Below are 26,793 nucleotides of genomic sequence, written 5' to 3'. Positions count from 1 at the left end.
AAAATATGCAGAAAGCGTGAAAGATATGTGACAGATATGTGATACCTGAGAGGATTGAGGTCTCCTCCAGCTGACGGGCACCAGGATGGTGTTAGAGTTGGATCCCGAGGAGGTGGAGGAAGTGCTGCGGGTGACAGCCATGGCTCTGGCCTTTCCTTCCCTAACCCCAGAACCCTGGAGCTCATCAAACCGACGCCCAATCACCGGTGTCTGGGGGAACAACGCTTGTTTCAATATCAGAAGCTTTTAGAGAAATAAAGGATCTTTTTATCTGTGAAACTGGACAATGGAGTAGTGCAGTCAGTATAATGGCGCTTTTCCACTAGTACCTACTCAGCCCGACTCGAACCGCCTCGGTTTGGTTCTTTCCCACTAGGGATCTAACGTGCCGAGTAGATACTTTTTCTGTAACTATTCTGCCGAGGTTCTAAGCTGCTGAGTCGGCTGTATCTGACATCATCACACTACAGGCCACCGATTGGTCGGGGGGTTGGAGTCAGACGTCTGAGTCAGGAGGAGGAAATCAGAGAAAGAGACTAACGGATTCTTGTTCATTTTATCCGACCAGCAATGGCAGCAAAAGTCTGTTTCATGATCCAACTCTGAGGTGCAGATGTTCATAAACCTGGTGCTGAGGAGAGAATTAAAAAAGGGATCTAGACGGGTGATAAGGAACGACCAGATCCACCAGGAGCTCTGTCTCTTCATAGCTGCTCACGGCTCCAGCTGACTTTTCAGCAGCGCAGAGACAAACTAACAAAAAAAAAAAAAAGCATCGCCACTTGAAGCTTCTCTCTCTCTCATTTTTTAACATGATATCAAACACAAGCCACAGATCCAGCAGCACATCTATCATCTCCTCCAGGTTCTACATCTTTAGCGTTGTTGTTTTCTTCGTTTAGATCACACAATCAAATACATCACAGCAGCTTCACTCCAACCTCCTACTTCTGATCTAGGTGCTGAATTGTAGTGGAAAAGAAACCAGGCCGAGCTGAGTCGAGCTGAGCTTAGTTGGGTAGAGCCGAGTACAGGGCCGCAGCAAGGGGTGTGCGAACCGTGTGACTGCACGGGGCCTCGCGCTATGGGGCGTCAGACCAAGCGCAGACACAAGCTGCTCTGATCCAGACGGGTGGAGTGTGGAACAAACTGTCACACAATGTCGAGAGAATGAGACAGATTCAGGAAATTTACTGTTGTTACAAAAATCACGGATCCGCCCGGGTCTCAAGCAGCTGTGGGGCCCCGCGTCGAGGCAAGCCCAGATGATGATGAGGCAGGGGAAGCTATCCAGTATTTTGCTAATTGGAGAGGTAAAATTGCACATATAGACACCCGATCCGACCCGAAAAATCCCAAAATTTCGCGCACATGAGCGTAGCGAGCGCACGAGGGCCCCCCCCGGCCATTTCGCACAGGGTCTCGCAAATCTCCCAGACGGCTCTGGCCGAGTAGGTGGTGGTGGAAAAGCGCCATAAGTGAAACAGTGAGTAGTTGAATGAGTTAAAGAAGTAGTTGTCACCTCAGAGATGTCAAAGGTGAAATCCAGTGTTTTCCCAGGCAGGGCCTTGGCTGAACCGTCCCACACCCGGCTGACCTCCAGGTTGGACAGATCCCCTTGTGTGTGGCTGTACACGGGGTGGACTAGGCTGGCAGAGCGGGACACCACCAGCTTCAAGATGTTTAACGCATCTTTCCAGTGGATCGTCTACAGCACCACAGGCCAAACCGTTTAAGAGACACAGCAGGGAATTCTTTATATCACATCTATGCAGAAGGACTTGAGGACAAAGTGCTGCAGGACACTTACATGGACAAACTTCTCGATGGTTTTGGTGACGTCAGCGTTGAACTGTTTGACTTGTACGGCGGTCAGGTCCATGTGGCTCAGCAGACAGTAGATGATCTGGAGCAGAGACTGCTGCATGCTGGGTAGGCCCTTATCCAGTAGCTTTGAGAGGAACACACACTACGTTTATATGCAGTCAAAGTTCGGGTTATTGCTAATATTCTGGTTACTGAAACATTCGGAATATTCCGTTTACATGGTAATTAATCATTTGGAATATCTGGATCAAACCAGCGACGCACAGAGAACGTGATGACGCAATTCCCGTCATTTCAGCTTCTTCTTCCTGTATCCAAATCCAAAACAAATGCTGCTTCACTTTTCTCTCACCTTCTTGTAAATCTTCTATCCCGGTACTTTCTACCGTCTACAAATGCAGAAATGTTCATATCCTTCATTACATTTATGAAGTGATTAGTCTCCTCCTGGTCTTGGTTTCTCCGTGTTTATAAGAACTTCCTGGACTCAAAAGACCAGGATTCCTTGTGAACAGAACATGTGCAGAAAACAAATTCCTGTTCCGTTTGGCGTTTACATGACTGAATATTCGGGTTTTAAAAGGAGTAACCCAGGGGTCATATTCGGGTTTTTAAAAACCTGAATATGAGCAAATTCCGGTTATTTAAAGGGGTCATTGGTGTTTACATGGCCGTGCAAATTCGGGTTATTGTCTGATTGTCCTTTAAAAATTGGCACATTATTGAAAAGGACCGCCTTTCAGGAAAATACCAACAGTGACCAACTCGTGAACCCCCCAGACTCCCGGACGCCTGCGATCTTGACATGTAGTGACTTTAACAGTATATGGGAGAACGGTCGCTATGGACACCAGTGTTGTGCACGGACGAGTTCAAATGAACGCGTTCATTGAACATTTCTGTGAGAACGTTGAACTGAACACAACATATTTGCAAATAAAAAGAACTTGAATGTGAACTTGTTCATTCTGCAGATCACTAACTGAATCTGAACTGTTCAGATTATGTGAGTTTCAGCTTCACTGTTTACGTCCAATTATTAGGGAATACATTTCAGCAGCGGGCGGCACATTTAAAATACTGGACGAGACAACGACTTCACACTACATTACCCACAATGCAGTGCACACACTAGCATAACATCAGCACCAGCTCCATGGCAACGGCGGCCCGAGCCCGGTGCATCTTTACATGACCAGTGAAGAGAGAGACGTTGCAGACGCAGCGTCAGCGAGACGTCAGATGATGATCCTTATCATTATCTGTGGGAATTTTACACATCGTCTCCCAAAGAGTCGGACGGTAAAAATCTAACCTTTCTGTTCAAATTATGTCCACCTGCACTGAGAAAACGTCTGAACTTCTGCCTCGTCAACTTCACATTTGAAACGTCATGTGGAGTTAAAGCATCAGTCCAGTGTGAGAAAATAAAAATATCCCCACGATAAGTCGGATAAAAATTACTTTTTATGTCATAATTATGACTTACCGTGGTGATATTTTTATTTTTAAGGCTAAGATTTCATCTTATTTTTTTACTGGTGGAAATGAGCTTCCATAGACATCACTGGATGTCATTTGATTTTTATCTCCAGTTTGATACTGATATCTTAAAGTCTGCATTAGGCTCATAATTAGGTTTGACATAATGACTGGTAAATCCATGGTGCTGAAACCTCATGTGATGGTTCTGACCGTGTTGCTGCTGCTGTGGTTGTGTGTGAGAGGGGCTGATCTGTGACATTTTTTTTTTTGTGATTATGTTTTAACGGGGATGTTTAGGCCACAAGGGCCCATCTAGAATGCTTGGCCCCCCTGGGCTGGGACCCCTGCTCTGCCCCTGACTACATTGTTGGAGATTTACAGCCTTGGTAAAGTTGAAAAGCCATTAGGACAATAAATGATTGTATACAGTGAACAGTTTTAGGATAGGGGGGCGTTTCATTCGTACTTCACACCTAAAAATATTGTGATGAACTGAATTTGAACTAGTTCAAAGTGAAAATGGTGAACTATGAACGTGAACTGTTCATTTTTAAACTACCGTATTTTCCGCAGTATAAGGCCGCCTAAAAGCCTTTAATTTTCTCAAAAACCGGCAGTGCGCCTTATATATGATCATTACGGTAATTTCTGTTACTGTAGTCAGGGGGATTGTGGGTAATGTAGTCAGGGGGATTGTGGGTAATGTAGTTGGTGTCGCCGAAGTAACGGCGCTAAAAAGGTCAGGAATCGTCACAGACGTTCAAGACAACAGCAGCGACGCTGACTCACATAATGGCAACTTTGAAGAGACGGAGCAAAGCTGGTTTTTATTTTGTTAACAAAGTTTGACGGTACTTTTCTTCTTGGTTTTTTTTTTTTTTGCATTTGCTGTAGGATTTTGTAGCATTTCCTGTAGCGCAGCTCCATCAGGTAGATACGTAACTCAACCCCAGCCACTATAGGACGGTATTTTACCATATATTTAGTGCGCCTTATAATGCAGTGCGCCTTATGGTGCGGAAAATATGGTATGTTAACTGAACTTTGAACTAGTTCATGAAAAGTATAAACTTGCAGTAAGGTGAGGCCTGCACGTGCAGCAGCACTGACCTCGGCCATGTAGGTGACCATGTTGAGCGTGATGTCGGAGAAAGCCTCGTGGAGGTAACGGCACACCACGCTGACCCAGGAGAACGGGTCTCGCGTGTACGAGCGAGTCTTATACAGCGTCATCACATGGGCCAGATGGGACAGCTTGGTGTTCTTCTCCACCAAACACACCTGAGGAAGGAGGAACACAGTAAAACAAATCAAGCTTCTATCGTAGGGATGGGAATTGATACGATTTTTACGATTCCAATTCCATTTTTGATTCTGCTTAACGATTCAGTTCTTTATCGATTCCCTTATCGATTCTCATTTGGGGAAAAAAGGACAACAATGAGGCAAATGGTGCTAATATGATAGGCAGCGTTTGTTAGTTAATTAGTTACCTGCAGTATTATTATCCAAGGACATGCTAACGTTGCTGCTGCTGCTGCTGGGTTGAGAATTACTGACATTAGTCCAGAGTGGATCGAAAACACGACATTCATTGATTGTTATTGCTGCTGTGTGCACTAATGTTTTTGCATGTTGGTAGTATTTCCTCCCTTTGACGAAATATTGACTTGGCAAGTATTTCAAGTTGTCTTGTTTTCGTCTTTTTAACTGAAATGTTACCGGACTGTCGAGCGCTTGATCAATTGGGCGCCGTGTTTACTATTGACTGCTGGTTATGCAACGTACGTGATGACGTTGTTTCGTTCCTACGGGAATCGAAAAGGGAATCGTTTGTAACGAAACAGTGGGAACCGGTTCTGAACAAGAACCGGTTCTCGATTCCCATCCCTATTCTATAGTTTCCACTGTCTTTCTCTGCTCATTAAATGTACAAATGAGTCTTTCATTTCTTCTGTGTTGACGACGTTAATCATTGAAAAAGAGGAAACGTGTCAACGTACCTGTGCAATCCTTTCAGCACTCTCCTTACAGAACTGTGTTGGATGTCCGAAGTGCTGCACCAGGTGAGGCAGCAGGCACAGCACGTTCAGAGGGAAACCTGCGCAGGGAGAGGATGCGGACCGTCACTTACAGCCGGGATAAACACAAGCTCAGACCTCGGGGGTCGCTGAAAAACCCAATAACCCAGTAAAGCAGCCTGTGCTGCACAGAGCCCACCTATAGACTGGGAGATGTCAACGACAGGCACGCGGGAGACCGGCGTGAGCTGGCAGAACAGTTGTAAGGTGAGGTCCGACGTGGTCTGGGAGGTGAAACCTTTCAGCAGAAGCTGCTGGATCCCAGAGAAGCCGCTCCATCCCAGCTGAGCCTGCAGCTTCTCCAGACGCTCGCGGTTCTCCGCTCGGTCTAACGGCACCTGCAGAATAACAGCAAAGTCTTTTATCACATGTACAAATATTAGATGGTATGGAAGAGTATTAGGGTCAGGCAAGAGAAAAAAAATTTGAGAGTGGAAGATTTTTTTTTATTGTGCACTTCGAGAAAAAAGACGAAATGTCGAGAAAAAACTCGAAATGTCGAGATTGTTGAAATACAATTTCGAGAAAAAAGTCGAAATTTCATGAATTTCAATGAAATTTCGCCCTTTTTTCTCAACATTTCGACTTTTTTCTCAACATTTCGACTTTTATTTCGACATTTTGACTTTTTTCTCAACATTTCGACTTTATTCACGAAATTTTGACTTTTTTCTCGACATTTCGACTTTTTTCTCGAAATTGTACTTCAACATTAATCTCGACATTTCAACTTTTTTCTCGACATTTCGACTTTTTTCTTGAAATGCATAATGAAAAAAAAATCTTCCTCCTCTAAAATATTTTTATTTTTCTCCTCTTAAAAAATATTTGAGAGGGGAAGATTTTTTTTATTGTGCACTTCGAGAAAAAAGTGTCGAGATTAATGTTGAAATACAATTTCAAGAATGAAGTTGAAATTTTGTGAATAAAGTTGAAATTTCGAGAATAAAGTTGAAATATAATTTGGTGAATAAAGTGTAAATGTCTCCTCTTCCATCAAATCCAGTTAGAGCGACTGACAACTCTGCAGAAGTTATGCAACTGCATATGTGTGATATGTGTTTCAAATCTTTATTCATGAAATTTCGACTTTTTTCTCGACATTTCCACTTTTTTCTGTGCATAATGAAAAAAAAATCTTCCTGCTCCAAAATATTATTTTTATTTTTTCCTCCTGCCTGGCCCTAATACTCGTCCGTAAAGATGGTCCTTTAGTATTTATAATTTATTTTAATATGCACAAGATACATGATGCATAAATCCGCTTCTGTTAAATGTCATATCTATTCTTGCCATTCGCTTGTACAAAGTATACGGAGGCTTACTTTAACTCCTAAAGCAAAAAAGCTCAGCAAATGCTTGAGTTAATGTTTGCATCCTCCTGATTTGACAGAAGTTTGGTTTTCAGATGTGTATCAGTGGGTTTGGTCTCTCGTACCTTGGACAGCAGCTTGTGAACGAGGCGGAGAGACATCTGGTATTCAAACTCAAAGTCTGACTCCATCAGCGACACGGCCACCCAGAAAACTGTGGCGAGTATGGTGGAAGGATGGGAGACGTGTGCGGGGTCCGACAGGACGCTGGGGTCGATGCGGTTGGTTGAGGAGGAGCAGGATCCCGGGGTCCGGGCCTTGCGGGCGAGGCCGTGGCTGCTCAGGGCCTGCAGGGGTGAGAGCAGGATAGAAACACTACGCTCCCACAGGGATGAAACGAAGGAATGATGGAGAAGACGGATCTCTTGCCTGCATTCGGTCCAGCGTGGCGCTGCGGGGCGGGTCACTCGACAGATTCCCACACTCGCCAAACTTCTTGGGGACGGAGTAGGAGCGCTGGTGGCGCTGGGAGGACAGGCCGGGGAAGCCCGGGCCGGGGAAGTTCAGCTGACCCGTGCTCTTTCTGTTCAGCACTTTGTCGTTCATCACAAAGTCTGGCGAGGAAGTCCTATGGGAAGTACAAACTTTTTATACTTTCTTTGCAACAATTCCCTCGGAAACAGACATGAGAGTGGAGGGCTGCATTGGGATTGCGGGAGCGGGCGGTTTGAACTTTGCTGCGGGCGGCTAAAAAAAAAACACTGCGGGATCGGGATGTAGTCTAGCGACAAGATGGAAATCAATGAGGTGGAAAATAAACCTCAAACAAGGTCTTTACAAAACCAAGACGAAGCAAGGCAAGTAGGATATTTGGAGAAACTGGGTTTAGTGTTTAGTGTACTATTTTTTACGATTCCAATTCCATTTTTGATTCTGCTTAATGATTCGGTTCTTTATCGATTCCCTTATCGATTCTCATTTGGGGAAAAAAGGACAACAATGAGGCAAATGGTGCTAATATGATAGGTAGTCTTCGTTAGTTAATTAGTTACCTGCAGTATTATTATCCAAGCACATGCTAACGTTGCTGCTGCTGCTGGGTTGAGAATTACCGGTACTGATGTTGGTCTGGAGCGGATGGAAAATGCGACATTCATTGATTGTTATCGCATCTTGGAAGAGAGACAGGGGATTGGAACCTCAGTCAGCAACATTCTCTCCCTCCACAGTGATGTAATGGCCAAGAGATTCATTTGTTAAATTAATTTGTTCCATTCGTTAACTTTGTTTGTTTTATGTTATTTATTAGTGTTATTTGAGCCACTCACAGCTACTCTCGTTGCTATAATCTCAATCACATAACTGATCCGTAGACGAAAGGTGAAATAGCTTGTGGATGATGACAATGATGGATTTGCATCTAACTTTCAGTCAGGTGACCTATGAACTGTCAATTATCCATCAAGCTCCACAATGATCATGTTAACATTAAATCAGATATATTTGTCTGGACATTTCTCTTGCGGGACGGGAGAAGACACTAAATCAATGCATCTCTATTATTGTACGGGCATGAATTCTCAGAGTTTTGCGGGAGCGGGCGGGAGGATATAAACAATGCGGGTGCGGTTGGTAATGGTCAGAAATTCCGTGGGAGCGGGATGAAGAAAACAGTCCTGCTATAGCAGGGCTCTACATGAGAGCACTGAACACAAAGGCTGGCAATTCCTCACATATCAACATATTTACTATAATAACAGTTTTTCGGACATGTGTATCTTTATATACTGGACACTTTTCTTAAAGAAATGAGTAGAAACCCCTGGAGTACCTGGTGAGAGCTGCTATGAGGTCACTGTTCTTCAGACACTCTGCTAGATTGACGACCACCGACTCCATCGTCAGCAGCACCTCCATCACGTAGCCCTGCAACCCAAACGCCTGCAGTCACACGGGAACGTCTCCAACATGGTTTACGTCCTTGGCTCGGTCCTCCTTTATCGGTGTCTCACCTGCACCTCGTCTCCGTGTTCCCCCACCACCTCCACCAGCCGGGACACCAGGTCGGAGACGGCGTGGTTGTTGATGGGCTGTTTGAGGGCCCGGAAGATCTGGAAGGAGCGGCCGGCGTAGTGGCGGGACGAGCTGCACAGAGCCGTCTGCAGGGCCACGTCGCTCAGCTGCTGCTCCAGGTGGAAGTCTGGCCACAAAATACAATCCACACGCACCGGTCAGGGGCCCTTCATTTGGATATTCATTCATTCATTCATTTTTCTTTATTTCATTCATTAAAAGAAAAACAAAATAGTTCAATATAATTACAACCAATGTCCTTCCTTGAATGAAAGGGAACAGAAAGAAGACTAAGCTTATTTTATCTGTCCCTTTTTCCTAAGAAATCAAATTTCAATTAATGTAATAATAAAAAAAAACTACAATAAATTACAAATTACGCAATTAAAAAAACACTTTCCAATAAACATAATAAAAAACAAAGTTATAAAATAAAACAAATTAGCTGTCGTAAAACACAGATACCATATTTTCTGGACTATAAGCCGCATCCGCTCTATTTAAAAAAAAAGATATGCAAGCCGCAGATATTTCTGTTGTTAGATTAGATATTTACTACATGTACAGAACGATTTTGAACTGTAAATGATGTACATGTTTGTACCTAAATAGATCCTTTCCTAACAGTTCCTAACTTTGCTGATTAAAACAGGACAGAACCAAGAGAAAATAACCGGCATTTATTTATCTATTTATCTGTTTGAAATCTGCTTCTACCTACTTCTATCTGCTAAAGAAGAAGTAGTGTATTCTTCTTTGCATTTATTTAGTCTTCGTTTTGATTCTAGTTCCGGTTAGAGCGCCCCGAGCGGTGGAAGAAAAATCCACAGAATAGCCGCACCTTTGTATAAGCTGCATGGTTCAAAACATATGAAAAAAGTAGCGGCTTATAGTCCAGAAAATACGGTAGTCGTATTCTTTTTTGATTCAAAGAAAAAAAATATGACAGTGGTGCTAAAAAGAGAGAGAGAGAAAAAGAAAACCCACCTAACTTAACAATTATCCTGATATTTCTTCGTAAAACTGGCTTTTATTATTCTTTTAAATGCAATGTTTGATTTGCATTCTTTGGCTTAATATAAATCAACAGCGAGCCGTATTCCTGAAGTTGTACGTCGTCTCTAACATTTCTGTGAAAACACCCGGATACGAGTGGCTCCTCACCAGATTTGGATTCCTTGAAGACGGAGACGACGTGTCGGAGGAAGTTGCTCAGCTGCTCCGTGCTCTTGGAGTTGGGGTTTTTAGGGGTGATGTCTTCATGCGCCCACAGCGGACCCAACGCTCTGAGCAACGACAACACAGTACTCCAGGCACTGTATACCCGCCACCGTAACACCACGCACAAGTTACACAAGCACTCAATGTGTTCACAGCACACACGCCGACCACAATCAACGTTTCACTCCCACAAACGCATCCCCTCCAACTGCACAAGAGCCCGTCCGCGCTGGCTTTACCTGGTGGAGAGGAACTCGATGAGTTTGTTAGTCTTCTCGTCCGTCTCATTGGGAGCATCCTCCAGATCCTCCAGGTCGTCGGGGGTAACGAGAGGCAGATTCCCGACGCTGCCTGCAGTGCTGCCCCCGCCCAAGCTGGCGGAGGACGAGTTGGAGGTGGAACTGAGCCCTGAATCCACCACGGGAGACGCCTGCCACTCTCGCAGGAAGTCTGGTGCATCTAAGGGAACACGATGACAGAGTACATGTCAACTATTTATAAAATATACATTATTTGATGGTGTTCTTCATTGTTTCCTGCTCTGTCCAGCTGGTCTTCAGCAGGAGTTTCCCCATGATCCAGGTCCTGGTCCAGGTTTCTTCCTCCTAAAGGGGAGTTTTTCTTGCCACTGTTTGGCTTAAGGTTTTTCTCCCACTAGGGGAGTTTTTACCTGCCATTGTTCATGTAATAATTGCTCGGGGGTTTATGTTCTGGACTCTGGAAAGATCCTAGAGACAACTTCTGTTGTAATAGATGCTATATAAATAAAATTGAATTGATTTGCATTAAAGGAGCTTGAGGCCGGATTGTGGCAGGATTTATGAAAAAAATCCATATACGTTTTAAGTTTTCTAGTAATAATGTCAGATGAAGCGTTCCAAACCAAAAAGAATGTTTCCTCTAGTGTATCTCTCCTTTGCCTTGAACAGGCTGTGTGCTGCAAAATGTGCTGCAATTCGGTCCCGAATTTCCCGCGCTGTTCTGCGGATGTGACGTCACATGACGCTGCATGTGCGTTCTCCCCGTTCTCCCGTGCCGGCTTCACTGTTGGCTGCAGTACCCCCAACGGCCGTCGTGGTGAAGGGTGGCGCTAGAGAGTCTCATTTCTTAAAAGGAGCCTCATGCTCCTTTAAATTGAATTACATTTTTTCATAATCACTTGATTGAAAAAAAACTGTCAAACAATAATTTAAGGTATTTACAAGCAACAACAAGAACAAATAAAGTGTATTTTACTTGAGTGCTGGTACTCTGTGTGGTAGCTGGACTTGATGGTGAGGGTCTTGTTGTCGCTGATCTCCCTCGTCAGCATCAGAACTGAGGCTATTACCTGCAAACACACAAGAGTTCAGTTACCTAGTAACACAATATACAATATATAACAGAGTAACATGTATTCATATATGTGGATATATAGATGTATATTATAGATATAGATATGTTATATGTAGGTATGTATATGGATATATTGAGTTGTATTATACGTACAGTATTTGTGTATCTATATCTCTATTAATATATACTGATTTATAGTTATATCTAGATATGTCGATATATATCTTGATTTAAAGTTATTTTTATGTATATAATTGGGGGTACATATATTAACTAGTGTATATATAGCATATCTACTCTTATATAGTTATTCAAGTATATTGTTATACCATTGCTGTCTATGGTTCTCTATTATTGTAGTATTACAGTAAAGTAATGATAATGTAATACTATGCATTATAATTACTTCTATTATTACATACATACATAGTAGCACAACTAAACGCTGGGCGTTTGTTTTGTTTTCTTTTGTTTGCCTTGATTTGTTTGATTTTGACTATATTTATAAATACCGGTACATATAATTGAGTATTATATCACTGTATTGAACAGTTATTAAAGTAGGTATGGGTGTTTTATAAGTAAGCTTATTTAAACTCGTCTTATATGTAAGAATGTATATAAGATTCAGGGGTAGGAGTGGATAAGTGGTTTCTTCATTCCTACTCCGTTTCGAGCATGTTGGTGGATCTGTGAACTATTATTATATGAAGTGCTGTACACATATATATATATATATATATATATATATATATATATATATATATATATATATATATATATATATATATATATATATATATATATATATATATATATATATCCATATACATATATACATATATACATGGCGTTGGTGTGAAACAGATACGGCTCCCATCTGACCTGGAAGTTGTTGTTGCAGGACAGAGCGATGAGGAGGTGAAGAAGCAGACGTTTGCTGTGCTCATAGACCTCAGGTCTATAGTGGTCCAAACCTGCAGAGGAAGAGAGGGAATCAGCATTCAGCACACACACAAAGGAGCAAACAGCAGACTGAGAGGCAGAAATACTGCCGGAGGAAATGCTTTGCTTATTTTTTTTCCTCTGTTAAATTCTGTTTGTCTTGTAAATAGTTTTCTTTTTAGAAAGCATGAAACACCACGGAGAAATCAAATCCCGCCCTAAACTTGAGTGACCCTCACAAATGCTGGAGTGCAGATCAGTGAGTGACTACGATTACATGCAGTCAAAATTCAGGTTAAGGTCAATATTCCGGTTATTGAAACATTGGGAATAATCTGTTTCCATGCGTGAGTAAACAGGGTTATCCCTGTATACATGGTGATTAATCATTTGGGATATCTGGATCAAACCAGCGACGCACGGAGAACGTCATGACGCAATTCCCGTTATTTCAGCTTCTCCTTCCTGTATCCAAATCCAAAACAACAATAACAGCAGCACGGTGGATAATTAACAGCCCAGTAAAAGTTGTTTTGTTTCTCTGCCCTGTAGTTCGCCTTTTCCAGCGTCTTCCAGCGGAGCTTGATCTGGTCTGGCGTTCGTATAAATGCTGCTTCATGCAACTTTTCGCTCACCTTTTTGTAAATCTGTCTATCCCGATACTTTCTACCGTCTACAAATGCAGAAATGTTCATATCCTTCATTACATTTATGAAGTGATTAGTCTCCTCCTGGTCTTGTGTTTCTCCATGTTTATAAGAACTTCCTGGACTCAAAAGACCAGGATTCCTTGCGAAAAGAACATGCACAGAAAACAAATTCCTTTTCCCTTAGATGGGGATATTCCGTTAGGCGTTTCCATGACCAAATATTCGGGTTAGAAAAGGAGTAACCCAGGGATCATTTTCGGGTTTTTAAAAACCAGAATATGAGCAAATTCCGGTTATTCAAAGGGGTTATTGGTGTTTACATGGTCGTGTGCGACCAGGTTATTGCTAATATTCCGGTTAGAAAAGGGTTATTGACTGCATGGAAACGTAGTCACTGTCCTCTACACAAGTGTTTGTTGGTCTTTCTTGGTTGCCTTGACAACGCCAGTCCCTGGGTCCGTATCTGCTGCTTATGATGATAATAAAGGCGTTAGGAAAACAACATCTCTGCTTTTATCAAGTCAGTAAAGAATCCAGAAGACAATAGAGCACGGACTCTGAGACAAAGCCAAGCGCACGGTAACAAAGACGGGACGACACTGAGTGGTCTGATCGTAACAGCCAGTATGCTGAATATGCTGAATATGCAGAATATGCAGAATATGCATAACGCATGGCTACCCAGCTGACGGGGACGGCTCGTATCTGCAGGTGTGGGAATGTGTGCGGGGCGACAGCAGAGAACAACCTGTCCCGAGGTGCATGTCTGCGCAGATAAAGCTCACCAGACGGCACACGCCCCAGGGTCACCTTTTTGTGCAGGTGAGTGTGAAAACACGTCGTTTAGACCGACGGAATGTTCATCTCTGATCTTATCTTTTTGATTTCCAGTAACGAGCATGCTTGTGTGGCGTTTGCCGTGCACACCTACCCAAGAAGAGAGCGTTGAGCAGCAGCGGCAGGTGCAGAGCCCAGTCTTCTCTCACGCTGTGGTCCACCACCATTTCAGTCATAAAGATAACAGCAATGTTACACCTGAGGGCCCAGACACACAACACTCAATAAAACAGGCAGTATTTGCTTTTATAGTATTTTGCTATTTGCTGTGACGACTAGCTTTGGGGCCTCGTCTTTCAGTCCTTATGTCAGAAACCTGGGTGTGATTTTTGATGGTTTTTTCAAATTTGACAGACAAGTTGATAATGTCGTTAGGACAAGTTTTTATCCGTTACACCTCCTAGCCAAAGTAAAATGTTTTTTAAATCGTCACGACGTGGAGAAAGCTGTTCATGCTCTAATCAGCTCACGATTAGACTATTGTAATGCACTACAGGGCTGTCTCAGAAAATTAGAATATTGTGATAAAGTTCTTTATTTTCTGTAATGCAATTAAAAAAACAAAAATGTCATACATTCTGGATTCATTACAAATCAACTGAAATATTGCAAGCCTTTTATTATTTTAATATTCCTGATTATGGTTTACAGTTTAAGATTAAGATTCCCAGAATATTCAAATTTTTTGAGATAGGATATTTGAGTTTTCTTAAGCTGTAAGCCATGATCAGCAATATTAAAATAATAAAAGGCTTGCAATATTTCAGTTGATTTGTAATGAATCCAGAATGTATGACATTTTTGTTTTTGTAATTGCATTACAGAAAATCACAATATTCTAATTTTCTGAGACAGTCCTGTATGTCAGAAACCTGGGTGTGATTTTTGATGGTTTTTTCAAATTTGACAGACAAGTTGATAACGTTGTTAGGACAAGTTTTTATCCGTTACGCCTCCTAGCCAAAGTGAAATCTCTTTTAAATCGTCGCGACGTGGAGAAAGCTGTTCACGCTCTAATCAGCTGGAGATTAGAATATTGTAATGCTTTATATGTTGGCGTCTCCAAGTCCTCTATTAGCCTTCAACTAGTGCAGAATGCACTTTCCCGTCTTTTAACTAACACTAAAAGAGGTGAGCTCATTACTCCGGTCCTCTATTCACTCCACTGGCTTCCTGTCCATTTTAGAATTGATTTTAAACTTTTAATGTTTGTTTTTAAAGCCCTCAACGGCCTTGCCCCACCCTATCTATCTGAGCTTTTAACGGTGCGTGAGCCTGGCACGGCTGAGATCCTCAAACCAACTGTAGTTGGAGGTTCCCAGGTCAAAGTTCAAGCGCTGGGGGGACCGAGCCTTTTCAACTGCCCCCCCCCCAGCAGTGTGGTGACAATTTTTACTCTTTTTCTTTTATTCTATTTATTTTTTGCTCTGTCTTATGATTGTATGTTGTATTTCTGTATGTTTTATTCTGTAAAGCACTTTGGCTCACCTAGAGGTGGCTGTAAAGGGCTACTGTATATAAATAAAGTACATTTCCATTTCCCGTAGCTGAGGTAAGCACTGAGTGGAGCGAGGCTTCTCTCCGTACGTCAAAGCTTAGGTCCAAGCCCGAGCAAGCTGCTCCAGGGGATGTATCATCAAATATGTACAGGATCAGCAGATGAAAGGAGCAAGCAGTTTTATTCAGGTGCATCTGTTACTCAGGGAACGTCACTTAAGTCTAAGCTCTGAATCTGTGTTGCTGTCTGGCCGGGGGAAGATTCTTCCTCTGTCACGTGATTTCATTTAGTCATGAAGGTTTCCAGAGAAACAGAGGTGATAATGCAGTAAATCCCCGGTATTATGCCTTCTCCACATAGCAAGTTTATCAGATCATCTGCAACAAGTGTGATAAGGTCATGTGGAAGAATAGCTGCTTTGGTGACTCCAAGAATAGTTACATCACTGTTCTAATGGTGCTTTTCCACTAGTACCTACTCAGCCCGACTCGCCTCACCTCTGTCAGTGTCTGACATTTCCCCCAGTTTGTGTTTCTGTTCTGCCCCGCCTGTCTTCCATCTGCCCTGATTGTTCACACCTGTGTCTCGTTACCCCCTTGTGTATATCTGGTCTTGTCTTTCCCTTACTCCTCGTGGTTCCGTCCTGTTTCTTTCCTCCATGTGTCCTGCCAAGTTTTTGCTCAAGTTTTTTGATCCCTGTTTTTGATCCTGCTAAGCAGCGCTTTGTTTTTTGGTTTTTGTAAAATAAACCCTTTTTTGTTGAACTCCTGCCTCTCGCTCTCCTGCATCTGGGTCCTCACCACACCCCCCTGACAGCCTCAGTTTGGTTCTTTTCCACCAGGGGTCTAACGTGCCGAGTAGATACTTTTCTGTAACTATTCTGCTGAGGTTCTAAGCTGCTGAGTCGGCTGTATCTGACATCATCACACTACAGGCCACTGATTGGTCGGGGGGTTGGAGTCAGACGTCTGAGTCAGGAGGAGGAAATCAGAGAAAGAGACTCTGACGGATTCTTGTTCATTTTATTCAACAGGCAATGGCAGCAAAAGTCTGTTTAATGATCCAACTCTGAGGTGCAGATGTTCATAAACCTGGTGCTGAGGAGAGAATTAAAAAGGGATCTAGACGGAGATAAGGAACGACCAGATCTACCAGGAGCTCTGTCTCTTCATAGCTGCTCACGGCTCCAGCTGACTTTTCAGCAGCGCAGAGACAAACTAACAAAACAAAAAAAGCATCGGCGCTTGAATCTTCTCTCACTCTCATTTTTTAACTTGATATGGAACACAAGCCACAGACCCAGCAGCACATCTATCATCTCCTCCAGGTTCTACATCTTTAGTGTTGTCTTCTTCATTTAGATACACAATCAAATACGTCACAGCAGCTTCACTCCAACCTCCTACTTCTGCTGCAGGTGCTGATTGTTATGGAAAAGAAACCAGACCGAGTCAAGTAGAGCCGAGTAGTTGCTGGTGGAAAAGCTCCACAACTGTGTGTTTTCAGGTGACTTGAGAGCAGACTGTGTGTGTGATGGGTGTTTCCTGCAGCACCTGTGCAGAGGCCCCCGGGGGGTGATGGTTTCAGGGAGGTAGTCCACCAGCGGGGCCCAGCAGCCTCCGTTCACCGGCATGGGCAGCGGCTGAGGACGGTTGTTCTCCAGAACGCTCAGCAGCCACCCAGCGTACGGTGGGAGGGGATCAGCTGCAAGATTAAGAGATGAAAATACACGTGTCACATTCACCTCAAACACCTGGAAATGTCCTCTTGTTCTGCTGAAAAACAACTGAAAAAATAAAATCAACAGGATCATAAATAAAAAGCTCAGTTTTTTTTGGTAGGTGTGTGTTATGACCGTCTCAGGTCTGGAAACCACTGGCATCACCAACAAACACATTTCCTTCTTCAAAGTGCTTCATCAGACAAACGGAAATTCCTTCATACTTGGTTGTTTACCACTTTAACAATAAAGTCTCAAGCTAAAGTGCTAAACATCGCAGACTGATGATAAACAAGAATGTTGTAGAGATAAATCTCTCCCTCTCTCCCTGTATGTGTGTGTGGTGCGTGCTGAAGTCCAGCAGATCTTTTTTGCATCGTCATGAGGACCATCTTACTTTTCTCATCCTCGTAGGAGCCTCCGGAGCTGTTGCTGTAGCGGGACTCCAGTCTGTTGTGAGCCCTGGCCCTCCTGGAACAAACATGACACGAGCAACATTCACTTTCTACATTCTCCATTATACTTTTCTGTAAATACATTAGTGTAGGTGACACGATGTCTGACACGTCTGAGGGACCGCTGACGTCTAAAAGTGCTCCTACTCCGACAGCCCATGCAGCTATTTTCCAATATATGTATATAAATGACACTTCTGAGCGGGTTCAGAACTAAACCAGCATTAAACCAGTTCTAGCTCTGAAGAAAAACCCCGGGGTGGATAACACAGACGCAGTGGCACGACAAAGAGGGGTACAGTATGTGTTGGGAACTTTCCAGAACATTAAAAGGCAGAATGACACCCGCGTCACCCAGGGTCCTTATGGGTCCTTATTAAGGATGGAAATCGAGAACCGGTTCTTGTTCGGAACCGGTTCTTGTTCAGAACCGGTTCCCAGTGTTTCAATTCCTTGGAATCGTTTGCAAATTTTGCAAACAATTCCCTTTTCGATTCCAGTGGGAACGAACGATGTCATTACACACGTTGCCTAAGCCAGCAGTCAATAGTAAACATGGCGCCCAAGCAATACAAACTGTCTGGTTACATTTCAGTAAAAAAGAGACCCAAAATCCCCAAATATCTGTACTGTTTCTGATTGGGTCGGCACTGCGCATCATTTTTAAACACAACAATGAACGCATACCGCAAAAGTTGTGTCTCGGCGGAGGGACCGACGTCCCAGCAAAATGAGAAACAGAGAAGAGAAGTGTTCCGAACAGCGCAGAGCGCACACTAAAGGCTGATTTATGGTTCCGCGTTACACCAACGCAGAGCCTACGGCGTAGGGTACGCGGCGACGTGCCCCGTACGGTGCAGGTCACCGCGTACCCTACGCCGTATGCGTAATGTTGGGCAGACGTGGGAAATGCAGTCTTTTTTCTGCTATTAAAACATGATTTGTAATGTGAATTTGCAACACTTAAACTACAAATACTCGTTTTTGACGTGACATCAGAGTTTGCGCATGCTCTCTGTGAAAGGATGAGGCAAATCAGGTCGTAGCTGCTTCAACTGTGTGATTCCTTCACGAGGAGCGACCAGGATTTCAAACACGCTTGATTTTCTTCACGATTCCTGATCGGGAGCTCGTTGTGAGGTGTTAATCTCTCGTCGTTACCCCACGTTTACTGCACGAGGCACGAGCAACGATTGGGTCAAAATCGGGCCCGATCAAAAAAAAGTCGCACGACTGGAAAATCGGCTCAAAACGAGTCGATAATCGCACAGTGTATGCCCGGCTTAAGACGCTTGTAAAAACGCACATGTCTGCCTCTGCACGCTTACTGTTTTAAGAGTTCCTGTTATTTATTGTTCATTTTCTTAAAGGGACGTCCGGATATCCATTTTCAGATGCTTTTTATTTGAATTCTTTAAAATGTTTCAGTTATTCATCGCAACTGTAGTTTTCCTCTCTGCTTTACTTGATTACTTGTTGTGAGTGCCTTCATGTTCTACAGTTCACATTTAACTTTGATATTAAATAAATAAATAAATAAATAAATAAATACTAACCGCTCTTCATTCTCTCTGACCATCTTGTTGTCTTCCAGATCCAGCACGATGTCCTGGCCAGCTACCACTGTGTTGCTGCTGGAGGTCGTGCCTGCACGGAAAACATGGCACAGGTTTACACCATTTTATTTTCTAATAAATTCAGCACAGTTTAAAAAAACAGCTGTGAGGTCACTAGTGTTGTTTTTGTCAGCCTGTTTCAATTCTAGTTTTAGTTTAGTCTTTGGGTCAAGCTACAATGAAGATGAAGGTTGCAGACTGAGCTGGCCTCACCGGTCTGGGAGGTGGAGGCCTTGTTGCTGGCAGCAAAGCGGTAGAAGGGTGGGTTGTCACAGTGCAGCACCACGGGGTTGACCGGGTCCGTCTGCTGCAGCTCAAACAGCAGCTCCTCCATCGTCTGGATGGTGTTGTTGCGACACAGGTAGATCACCACCTTCTTGATCTAAAACACACGCCGTTAATGAGGGAAGCGCTACCATTTGTGTCCGTTGCTGCGTATTTGTTTGGTTGCAGCGTACGTACATAGGGCAGCAGCGTGGTGTCACTGCTGACGCCACACAGGCTGATCAGGAACTGCAGGGTGATCCGCAGGTTGTTCATCCACCTCTCGTTGGACACCAGAGCGTTCCACGCATTCTCAATCTCTGGCCCCGGAACCTCGTCTCCGTACTGGTGATGGGAAAAAGAAAGTTGAGTTGAATTGACAAAACAAAACAATAATATTCAATAATAAATAAACGTAAATAAGAAAACAAAAAGACAAAAATATGTCTACAAGGTAACTACAAGGTAAGTACCCTCCAATTACCAGGTAAAACATGGTAACTATCAGGTTAATTACAAGGTCAATAGAGTCATTTACACCCTCGGGGGTACATGCACCAATCCATTGATAATACATAAATCAATAATGAATGGGTAAATACCCGGTAGTTATCCATGAAATGTATAGTAAATACAAGGTAACTACATGGTCATTGAAGTGTAATTAGCTGGTAACTACCTCAAATATAGGTTATAATTTCCTGGTAGTTTGCAGAAAAATACTTAGTTATTACCTGGTACTTACTTAGAAATAATTAATGTAATTTTAGAGTAATTACATGGTAAATTGACTAGTAGTTATCAATATTAACCTAGTAAATACCTGTAATTTCCCTCATAGTTCCCATCTAATGTCTTTGTAATTACCTAATAATGTTTAGTTTAAACAACCAGGTATTTACCACGTAATTACATGGTAAATACACATAATTACATGGTACAAGAAAATACGTAATAATTACCTAGTACTTACTGGGTAAATTACCCGGTAGTTACCATGTAATTACCTTGTAAATACAAGGTACTACTAGGTAATTACAGTGTAATTACCATGGTATTACCTGGTTATTACTGTACTGTAAAACAAAGGGTTACCTAAGTTTACACTTCTTCCTTTTTTGGCACATGTAAATCAAGATAGCAAGTTTTAAAGGATGAAATTCTTTGTTTTGTTGTCTTAAACTTCTCATGAAGGGTTTTTCTTTTTTACATGTGCAAAAAAATAAATATCTATATATCTATATATACATATATAACACACGCACGCACGCACATATATATATGTATATATATACATACATACATACATATATATATATATATATATATATATATATATATATATATATATATATATATATATATATATATATATATATATATATATATATATATATATACATATACACACATATATATACATACATACATGATATAAATTAATATATCCGTATCAACAATATACAGAAAAGAAAAGCAGGTTGTATGTCAGGGCTGGGGTCGGGGTCATGAGGGAGGCTTGGATCTGCAGGATCCTGTCATGAACATGAACAGACAGCTCGTACCTTAGCCGTCATGAACATGAACAGACTCCATACCTTAGCCGTCATGAACATGAGGTTGTTGAGCACCAGCGACGTGGCCTGCAGGGAGCCCCAGCCGCTGCCCCTCAGGCTGGAGCACATGCCCTGGGCCTGGCCGCGGGCCTCCTCCTCCGGCGTGCAGGGGCTGGAGGCCGGGGGCAGCAGGCCGTTGTCCACCAGCTCGATGTTACTGAGCCACGGCAGCAGGTAGGACAGCATGATCTGTCTGCCGTTGGGATGGGTGGTGGGGAAGCGCTGGCTCACCTCTGCAGGACCAAACACATGTGATGCTAGTGAGTGATGAGCAGCAAAGGTGGCCGCTCGTCCAGGGGGCTCAGTAACTAAGGATTCACAGTAAACAACCGCCTCGGGGAGAATAATGGCCTATGGTGGGTTTTGAATGCAGGTAGTCAATAAGATGAACTGTTCCTGCTCCTTTCAACATTCAATACTTCTACTAGATACAAGGCAGGGCAAGTTTATTTGTATAGCACAATTCAACACAACGTAATTCAAAGTGCTTTACATCAACATTAAAAGCGGCAATACATAATTAAACAGTAAAAAACAAATAAAATGAAATAAAATGATAAGAAAAGAGGTAAAATAATAAGAAAAAAGTTGTTAAAAATAAGGACAGTAGAGTCCAGCAGGTAAGTATTTAATTTAGGAGTAGCTTCAGTAAACAGTAATGTTTTTATCCTGATTTAAAGGATCTACAGTTGGAGCAGACCTCAGGTCTACAGGACGTTTGTTCCACCGGTGAGGAGCAGAATAACTGAACGCTGCCTCACCTTGCTTGGTTCTGGTTCTGGAACCACAACAAACCAGATCCAGATGAAGCTCAGGGGTCTGGGAGCTTCATAGGAACTAACAGATCAACCATGTATTTTGGTCCAAGACCATTCAGGTCTTTGTAGACCAGCAGTAAGATTTTAAACTCTATCCTTTGACTCACTGGAAGCCAGTGTAGTGATTTCATGACTGGTGTAATGTGGTCCAGTTTCCTGGTGTTTGTAAGGACTCTGCATTCTGGATCAGCTGCAGCTGCCTGATAGATTTCTTGTTAAGGCCTGTAAAGATGCAATAATCCAACCTACTGAAAATGAATGCATGAATACGTTTTTCCATGTCTTGTTTAGACAGAATCCCCTTATACAAGTAGTCAGCACATCTAACAGCATCAGAGAAACTGATTCTAAGTGCACTTAGTAACAAGACTCTTTCTTATATTTACACCTGGGTCAGCATTCAGGAAGCATCTTTGTCCACAAAATAAAAATAATGTGGTTCTAGGTTCTCCCTAGTTGCTCTCCTTCCTTCAGGTTATTATAGCGTACTCTTAAATTAAATACTTACCTGCTGTATTCTACTGCCCTTATTTTTTAACAACTTGTGCTTCTTATTATTTTACCTTTTTTCTTATCATTTTATTTCATCTTATTTGTTATTTAAGCATACTCTTAAATTAAATACTATGATTTTTGAAAACTGTGCAAAGTTATGGATAAGCCCTGAATGCAGACATTGTGATGTAGAATTGTCAAATTGGTCTGATTCACAGATTACTTTTGTAATACTGTATTTGACCCGGCCTTTGTACGTTTAGACCGTATAGAAACGTAATTCTTGCCATTGTAAGAATGAGATGTACCTGCTGTACTCTACTGCCCTTACTTTTTAACAACAATTTATTTCACTTTTTAACAACTTGTGCTTTTTATTATTTACCTCTTTTCTCTTTGATGTAAAGCACTTTGAATGACCTTGTGTTGAATTGTGCTATACAAATAAACTTGCCTTGCCTTGTGACGATTTTCAAGATCTTTTATCGTTGTAGCTTTTCCTTCATTGCACTTGGTGACAAACATGTTCTACAGAAGAAAGGCTTTGGTTCAACCTGCATCATCCGTGTTAAAGTGGAGGCGTTACCTGAGAAGAGAGGCAGCGTGAGCTCTGGGTACATGCTGGCCAGCTGGATGGAGAGCTGGGAGAGGTTGACGCTGTACAGGGGGGGCAGGGGGCCGTGTGTCCCGTACAGGATGTTCGCCGGCTTCTGCTCCACCATCCGCTTGGAGTACGCACACAGCTTAGACTCCAGCACCTGCACACACATCGTTTAGCCTTCACCTTAAACATGCATGTTCTGCCTCGGCACTGGAAGCCTGCAATACCTGCATCAGCTGCATGGAGATCTCATAGATTTCCCTGCTGGTGTCTGAGGCCTTGAAGAGCACGAGATTGAGCAACGTCACCAGGTCACAAGGGTAATTCCTGGCAAAAAGAGGGAAACAGTGGTTTGTTAGGGTAGTTCATCGACAATGACGCCAAGCCTGAGGGAAGTGTGAGTCGTGTCACTTATGCATTTACAGGACTGTCTCAGAAAATTTGAATATTGTGATAAAGTGATAAAGGACTGAAATATTGCAAGCCTTTTATTATTTTAATATTGCTGATCATGGCTTACAGCTTAAGAAAACTCAAATATCCTATTTCAAAAAATTAGAATATTCTGGGAATCTTAATCTTAAACTGTAAACCATAATCAGCAATATTAAAATATTAAAAGGGTTGCAATATTTCAGTTGATTTGTAATTAATCCATTTTTGTTTTTTTAATTGCATTACAGAAAATAAACAACTTTATCACAATATTCAAATTTTCTGAGACAGTCCTGTATTCCACCGAACACCGAAAGTGTTTTTTTGCTATTTTCGGCCGAACAATTTCGGTTACCGAACATTCGGTGCATCACTAGTTCTGATGATCATTTGAGCGGCCTGCTGACCTGTTTCCACAGACGGTGGCGATGGCCTTGAAGCAGCCGGACGCCAGCTGGTAGGATCCGGTGAAGCAGCGGTCCACGGCCCAGTTGAACAGGTTGATCTGGTCCGGGTTCAGCTCCAGCAGCAGGATCACCACTTCACACCCCAGACGATGCACCTGACGATGGCAAACAGCAGCATTTAGAGGCACAAACATATATTTGAGTAAAGCTTGATGGGTTTGGGACATTATAACTACTCATAAAGCGTAGTCATCAGAGTATAACTAGGCCTGTGTTGAAGAAATCAATTTTCCGATTCTAAATCGATTCTCATATGAATTCCTAAACATCGATTCATATGTCTAAAGATCGATTTTTTTTCATCATTACATTACAACTTTTGGTATTTTTTTGTTTATGCCCAAAAAAGGAATGTTTTGTTGGACACGAGAATAACGGGTGCCATGTTTTTGCCTTTAAATATGTTTAAAGGTATGAAAACATTAGAGTTTTCAGTTATAATTGTATAAATTGTCTATATTTCTTTGCTTTATATACTGTCTTGGGGTTACATTTGCATAAAATGCTAAAAACCAAATTTTCAAAAATTAAAAAACGAAAAAAACAAAAACGAAAATGGAAAAAATTAAAACGGAATGTGTTAAAAAATAAAACCGCTTTCATACACCTCAGTTTGCTGCCCTGGATCTGTTTGGTAATTCTGCACCACAATGTTTCTGAAAGCAGTTCTATCAGCATTCTGGGAGCTGATTGGTCCTTACAGCATCATTAGCTGCAATACTTGCTGTTGAATCTCAATAAAATACTAGTATTAATATGTTGCAGAACTAGACAGCTCAAAAACAGTTTTAATAACACTAATCCAAATCGATATCAGAATCGAATTGATTCTTGACATTTGAATCGATCCCCATTCCTAAGTATAACAACACATAAAGCTTCAGTGCAGGTTCCTACCCGCAGGTCATGGCAGGCCAGGATGTTGTCCAGCCATTTGTAGAGGTAGCCGTCAACCGACAGACCGACGTTGTCGAAAACTGGGCCGCAACACAAAACCGCTGACATGGCCTGAAAGACAGAAGCTCCGTTTGAGCGAAGGTTTCTCTAAACATGACGAAGGTTACTGTGATGCCTGTGGTCAGGACTGGGGGTCTGTACCTTGAGGGCAGAGTACTGGTAGCGAGTGATCTGGTGGTTGCGGTCGCTGTAGCGGTCCAGAGGCGTGAACATGACGCTGAAGGGCCCGGCCCACTGGCTGAACAGAATGAAGAGGTGATGCCTCAGAGACTGCTGAGGGAAGAGGAAGCGCCTGTGGTGAACTGAACAGGTGTGAGAGCGAGAGTCACACAGGTGAACATCAGTCACGACATTCACATCCGATGATACATCATGTATGCATACATCATACATCTGTTGTCTGTCCTAAATGTCAGAATAATGTTTTTGTTTTATGTCCAAACAATGAAAAGAAAGACAAACCACCAAAAACTACTATGTACAAGTAGGGAGTGATCTTTTCAACATAACACAGTCATTGAATTGAGAAAATAAAATTAGGCCTATGGAGCGTGACGTAGTTGACCCAGTTTTCCCAGTATGAAGTGAATTTCTCCAATTTATAATTAATAAATGCCGTTATCTTCTCCATTTTATAAATGTCCATTGTAATTTCTACCCATACCTTTAAAGTTGGGCTCTCCTGTGATAACCATTTCCTGGTAATAGTCTTTTTACAGGCCGCTAGCAGGATATTCATTAAATGTTTATCTCTTTTTGGCCAGTCCTGAGGTACGTGTCCAAAAAACATGGTCTTACTCTCGAGGAGTATTTCGCATTTGAAGATATCCTGTAGGGCTTTGTGTATCTCTTTCCAGTAATTCTTTATGACAAGGCAGTCCCAGAAAACATGGTAATGATTTGCATTTGGATTCCCACAGTTTCTCCAACAGACAGAGGAGTTATTATCATAATGAGACTTCTAGGAGGGTGAAATAAAACACCTCATCAGACTTTTCCAAGTCCATTGATACCTCCATATCATTGTCCATTCTTCATCCGATATAGTTATCCCTCCTTCCTTCTCCCATTTTATTTTAATGTATGAAGTTGAGTTTGGTTTCAGATTCAACAGACCCTTATACAAATATGAAACAGTTCTATCCATATTTTCTGACTTGTACTCTTTTGTAAACAGTTCAATCAAACATGTGCTTGTCTTTGTTACATTTTTCACCTCCATATCAACATAATGCCGCAGCTGAAAATATCGATAGAAGTCTTGATTTTCTAAAACATGTGTCCTTTTAAGCGTTTCAAAATAAGCAGTTTTCCATCTTTCATTACACCACATAAGGCCTTTTTAAGTTCTAATGATCAATGCACGAGCATCTTCTGAGTAACATTTAGATGGACTTGGTGGATGAATATTAGAGCCAAAGACACTACTTAAGGTATTTTAGAAAGGTACAGTAACATTAAGAGGCAACAGGATGATTTACCGGGAACACACTGGATCAGATTAGCCACCATCCCGCTGAAGTGGGCTCTGATGTCTTTGAGCACGTCCAGCTCCTTCTCATTCTCAGCTTCCAGAAGCATCCGGGTCAGGTCCACGTACTCCAGGAACAGAGCCCCCAGAGCTAGAGACTCGCGCTCCAGAGCTCCATTAGTGCTGGAGGGAGAAGGAGAAGGAGAAGGAGAAGGGCAGGCACGGGTTAGAGACAGAGGGCAAGGCAAGGCAAGTTTATTTGTATCGCACTATTCAACACAAGGTAATTTAAAGTGCTTTACATAAACATTAAAAGCGGCAAGACACAATTAAACAGTAAATAACAAATAAAACTAAAAAAAATCAGGAAATTTGGATATGGGCATGCCCTACTGCCCGTTCGTCCCCTCTAGCTGCTTTGGTTTGGGGCTGTAGTGGTTGTGTAGTGGTTGTGTATAGGGTTGTGTAGTGGTTGTGTAGTGGTTGTGTAGTGGTTGTGTAGAGGTTGTGTAGTGGTTGTGTAGAGGTTGTGTAGTGGTTGTGTAGTGGTTGTGTAGAGGTTGTGTAGTGGCTGTGTAGTGGCTGTGTAGTGGTTGTGTAGAGGTTGTGTAGT

General features: G+C 42.4%; 1 protein-coding gene across 1 annotated transcript in view; it reads right to left on the bottom strand.

The window, feature by feature from the left end:
• LOC133459546 (protein furry homolog) overlaps positions 1-26,793 on the bottom strand; it is a 100,903-nt gene that overhangs the window by 16,860 nt on the left and 57,250 nt on the right. Inside the window, exons 27-53 of the mRNA XM_061739586.1 lie at positions 26,191-26,363; positions 24,851-25,011; positions 24,650-24,760; positions 23,693-23,847; positions 23,078-23,177; positions 22,836-23,007; positions 20,919-21,169; positions 19,519-19,665; positions 19,270-19,438; positions 18,997-19,087; positions 17,383-17,456; positions 16,819-16,969; positions 13,862-13,965; positions 12,221-12,312; positions 11,237-11,330; positions 10,240-10,459; positions 9,944-10,065; positions 8,719-8,906; positions 8,538-8,632; positions 7,136-7,334; positions 6,832-7,053; positions 5,533-5,731; positions 5,316-5,413; positions 4,423-4,593; positions 1,811-1,951; positions 1,523-1,708; positions 46-210 (exon numbers count right to left, since the gene is read on the bottom strand). Of these exons, the coding sequence (XP_061595570.1) occupies positions 46-210; positions 1,523-1,708; positions 1,811-1,951; positions 4,423-4,593; positions 5,316-5,413; positions 5,533-5,731; positions 6,832-7,053; positions 7,136-7,334; positions 8,538-8,632; positions 8,719-8,906; positions 9,944-10,065; positions 10,240-10,459; positions 11,237-11,330; positions 12,221-12,312; positions 13,862-13,965; positions 16,819-16,969; positions 17,383-17,456; positions 18,997-19,087; positions 19,270-19,438; positions 19,519-19,665; positions 20,919-21,169; positions 22,836-23,007; positions 23,078-23,177; positions 23,693-23,847; positions 24,650-24,760; positions 24,851-25,011; positions 26,191-26,363 (4,051 nt within the window). The remainder of the gene's footprint in view (positions 1-45; positions 211-1,522; positions 1,709-1,810; positions 1,952-4,422; positions 4,594-5,315; positions 5,414-5,532; positions 5,732-6,831; positions 7,054-7,135; positions 7,335-8,537; positions 8,633-8,718; positions 8,907-9,943; positions 10,066-10,239; positions 10,460-11,236; positions 11,331-12,220; positions 12,313-13,861; positions 13,966-16,818; positions 16,970-17,382; positions 17,457-18,996; positions 19,088-19,269; positions 19,439-19,518; positions 19,666-20,918; positions 21,170-22,835; positions 23,008-23,077; positions 23,178-23,692; positions 23,848-24,649; positions 24,761-24,850; positions 25,012-26,190; positions 26,364-26,793) is intronic.

This window comes from Cololabis saira, chromosome 14 (genome assembly GCF_033807715.1).
Source record: "Cololabis saira isolate AMF1-May2022 chromosome 14, fColSai1.1, whole genome shotgun sequence".
In the NCBI taxonomy this organism is placed as follows: Eukaryota; Metazoa; Chordata; class Actinopteri; order Beloniformes; family Belonidae; genus Cololabis; species Cololabis saira.
This window is presented reverse-complemented; position numbering and strand designations above follow the sequence as displayed.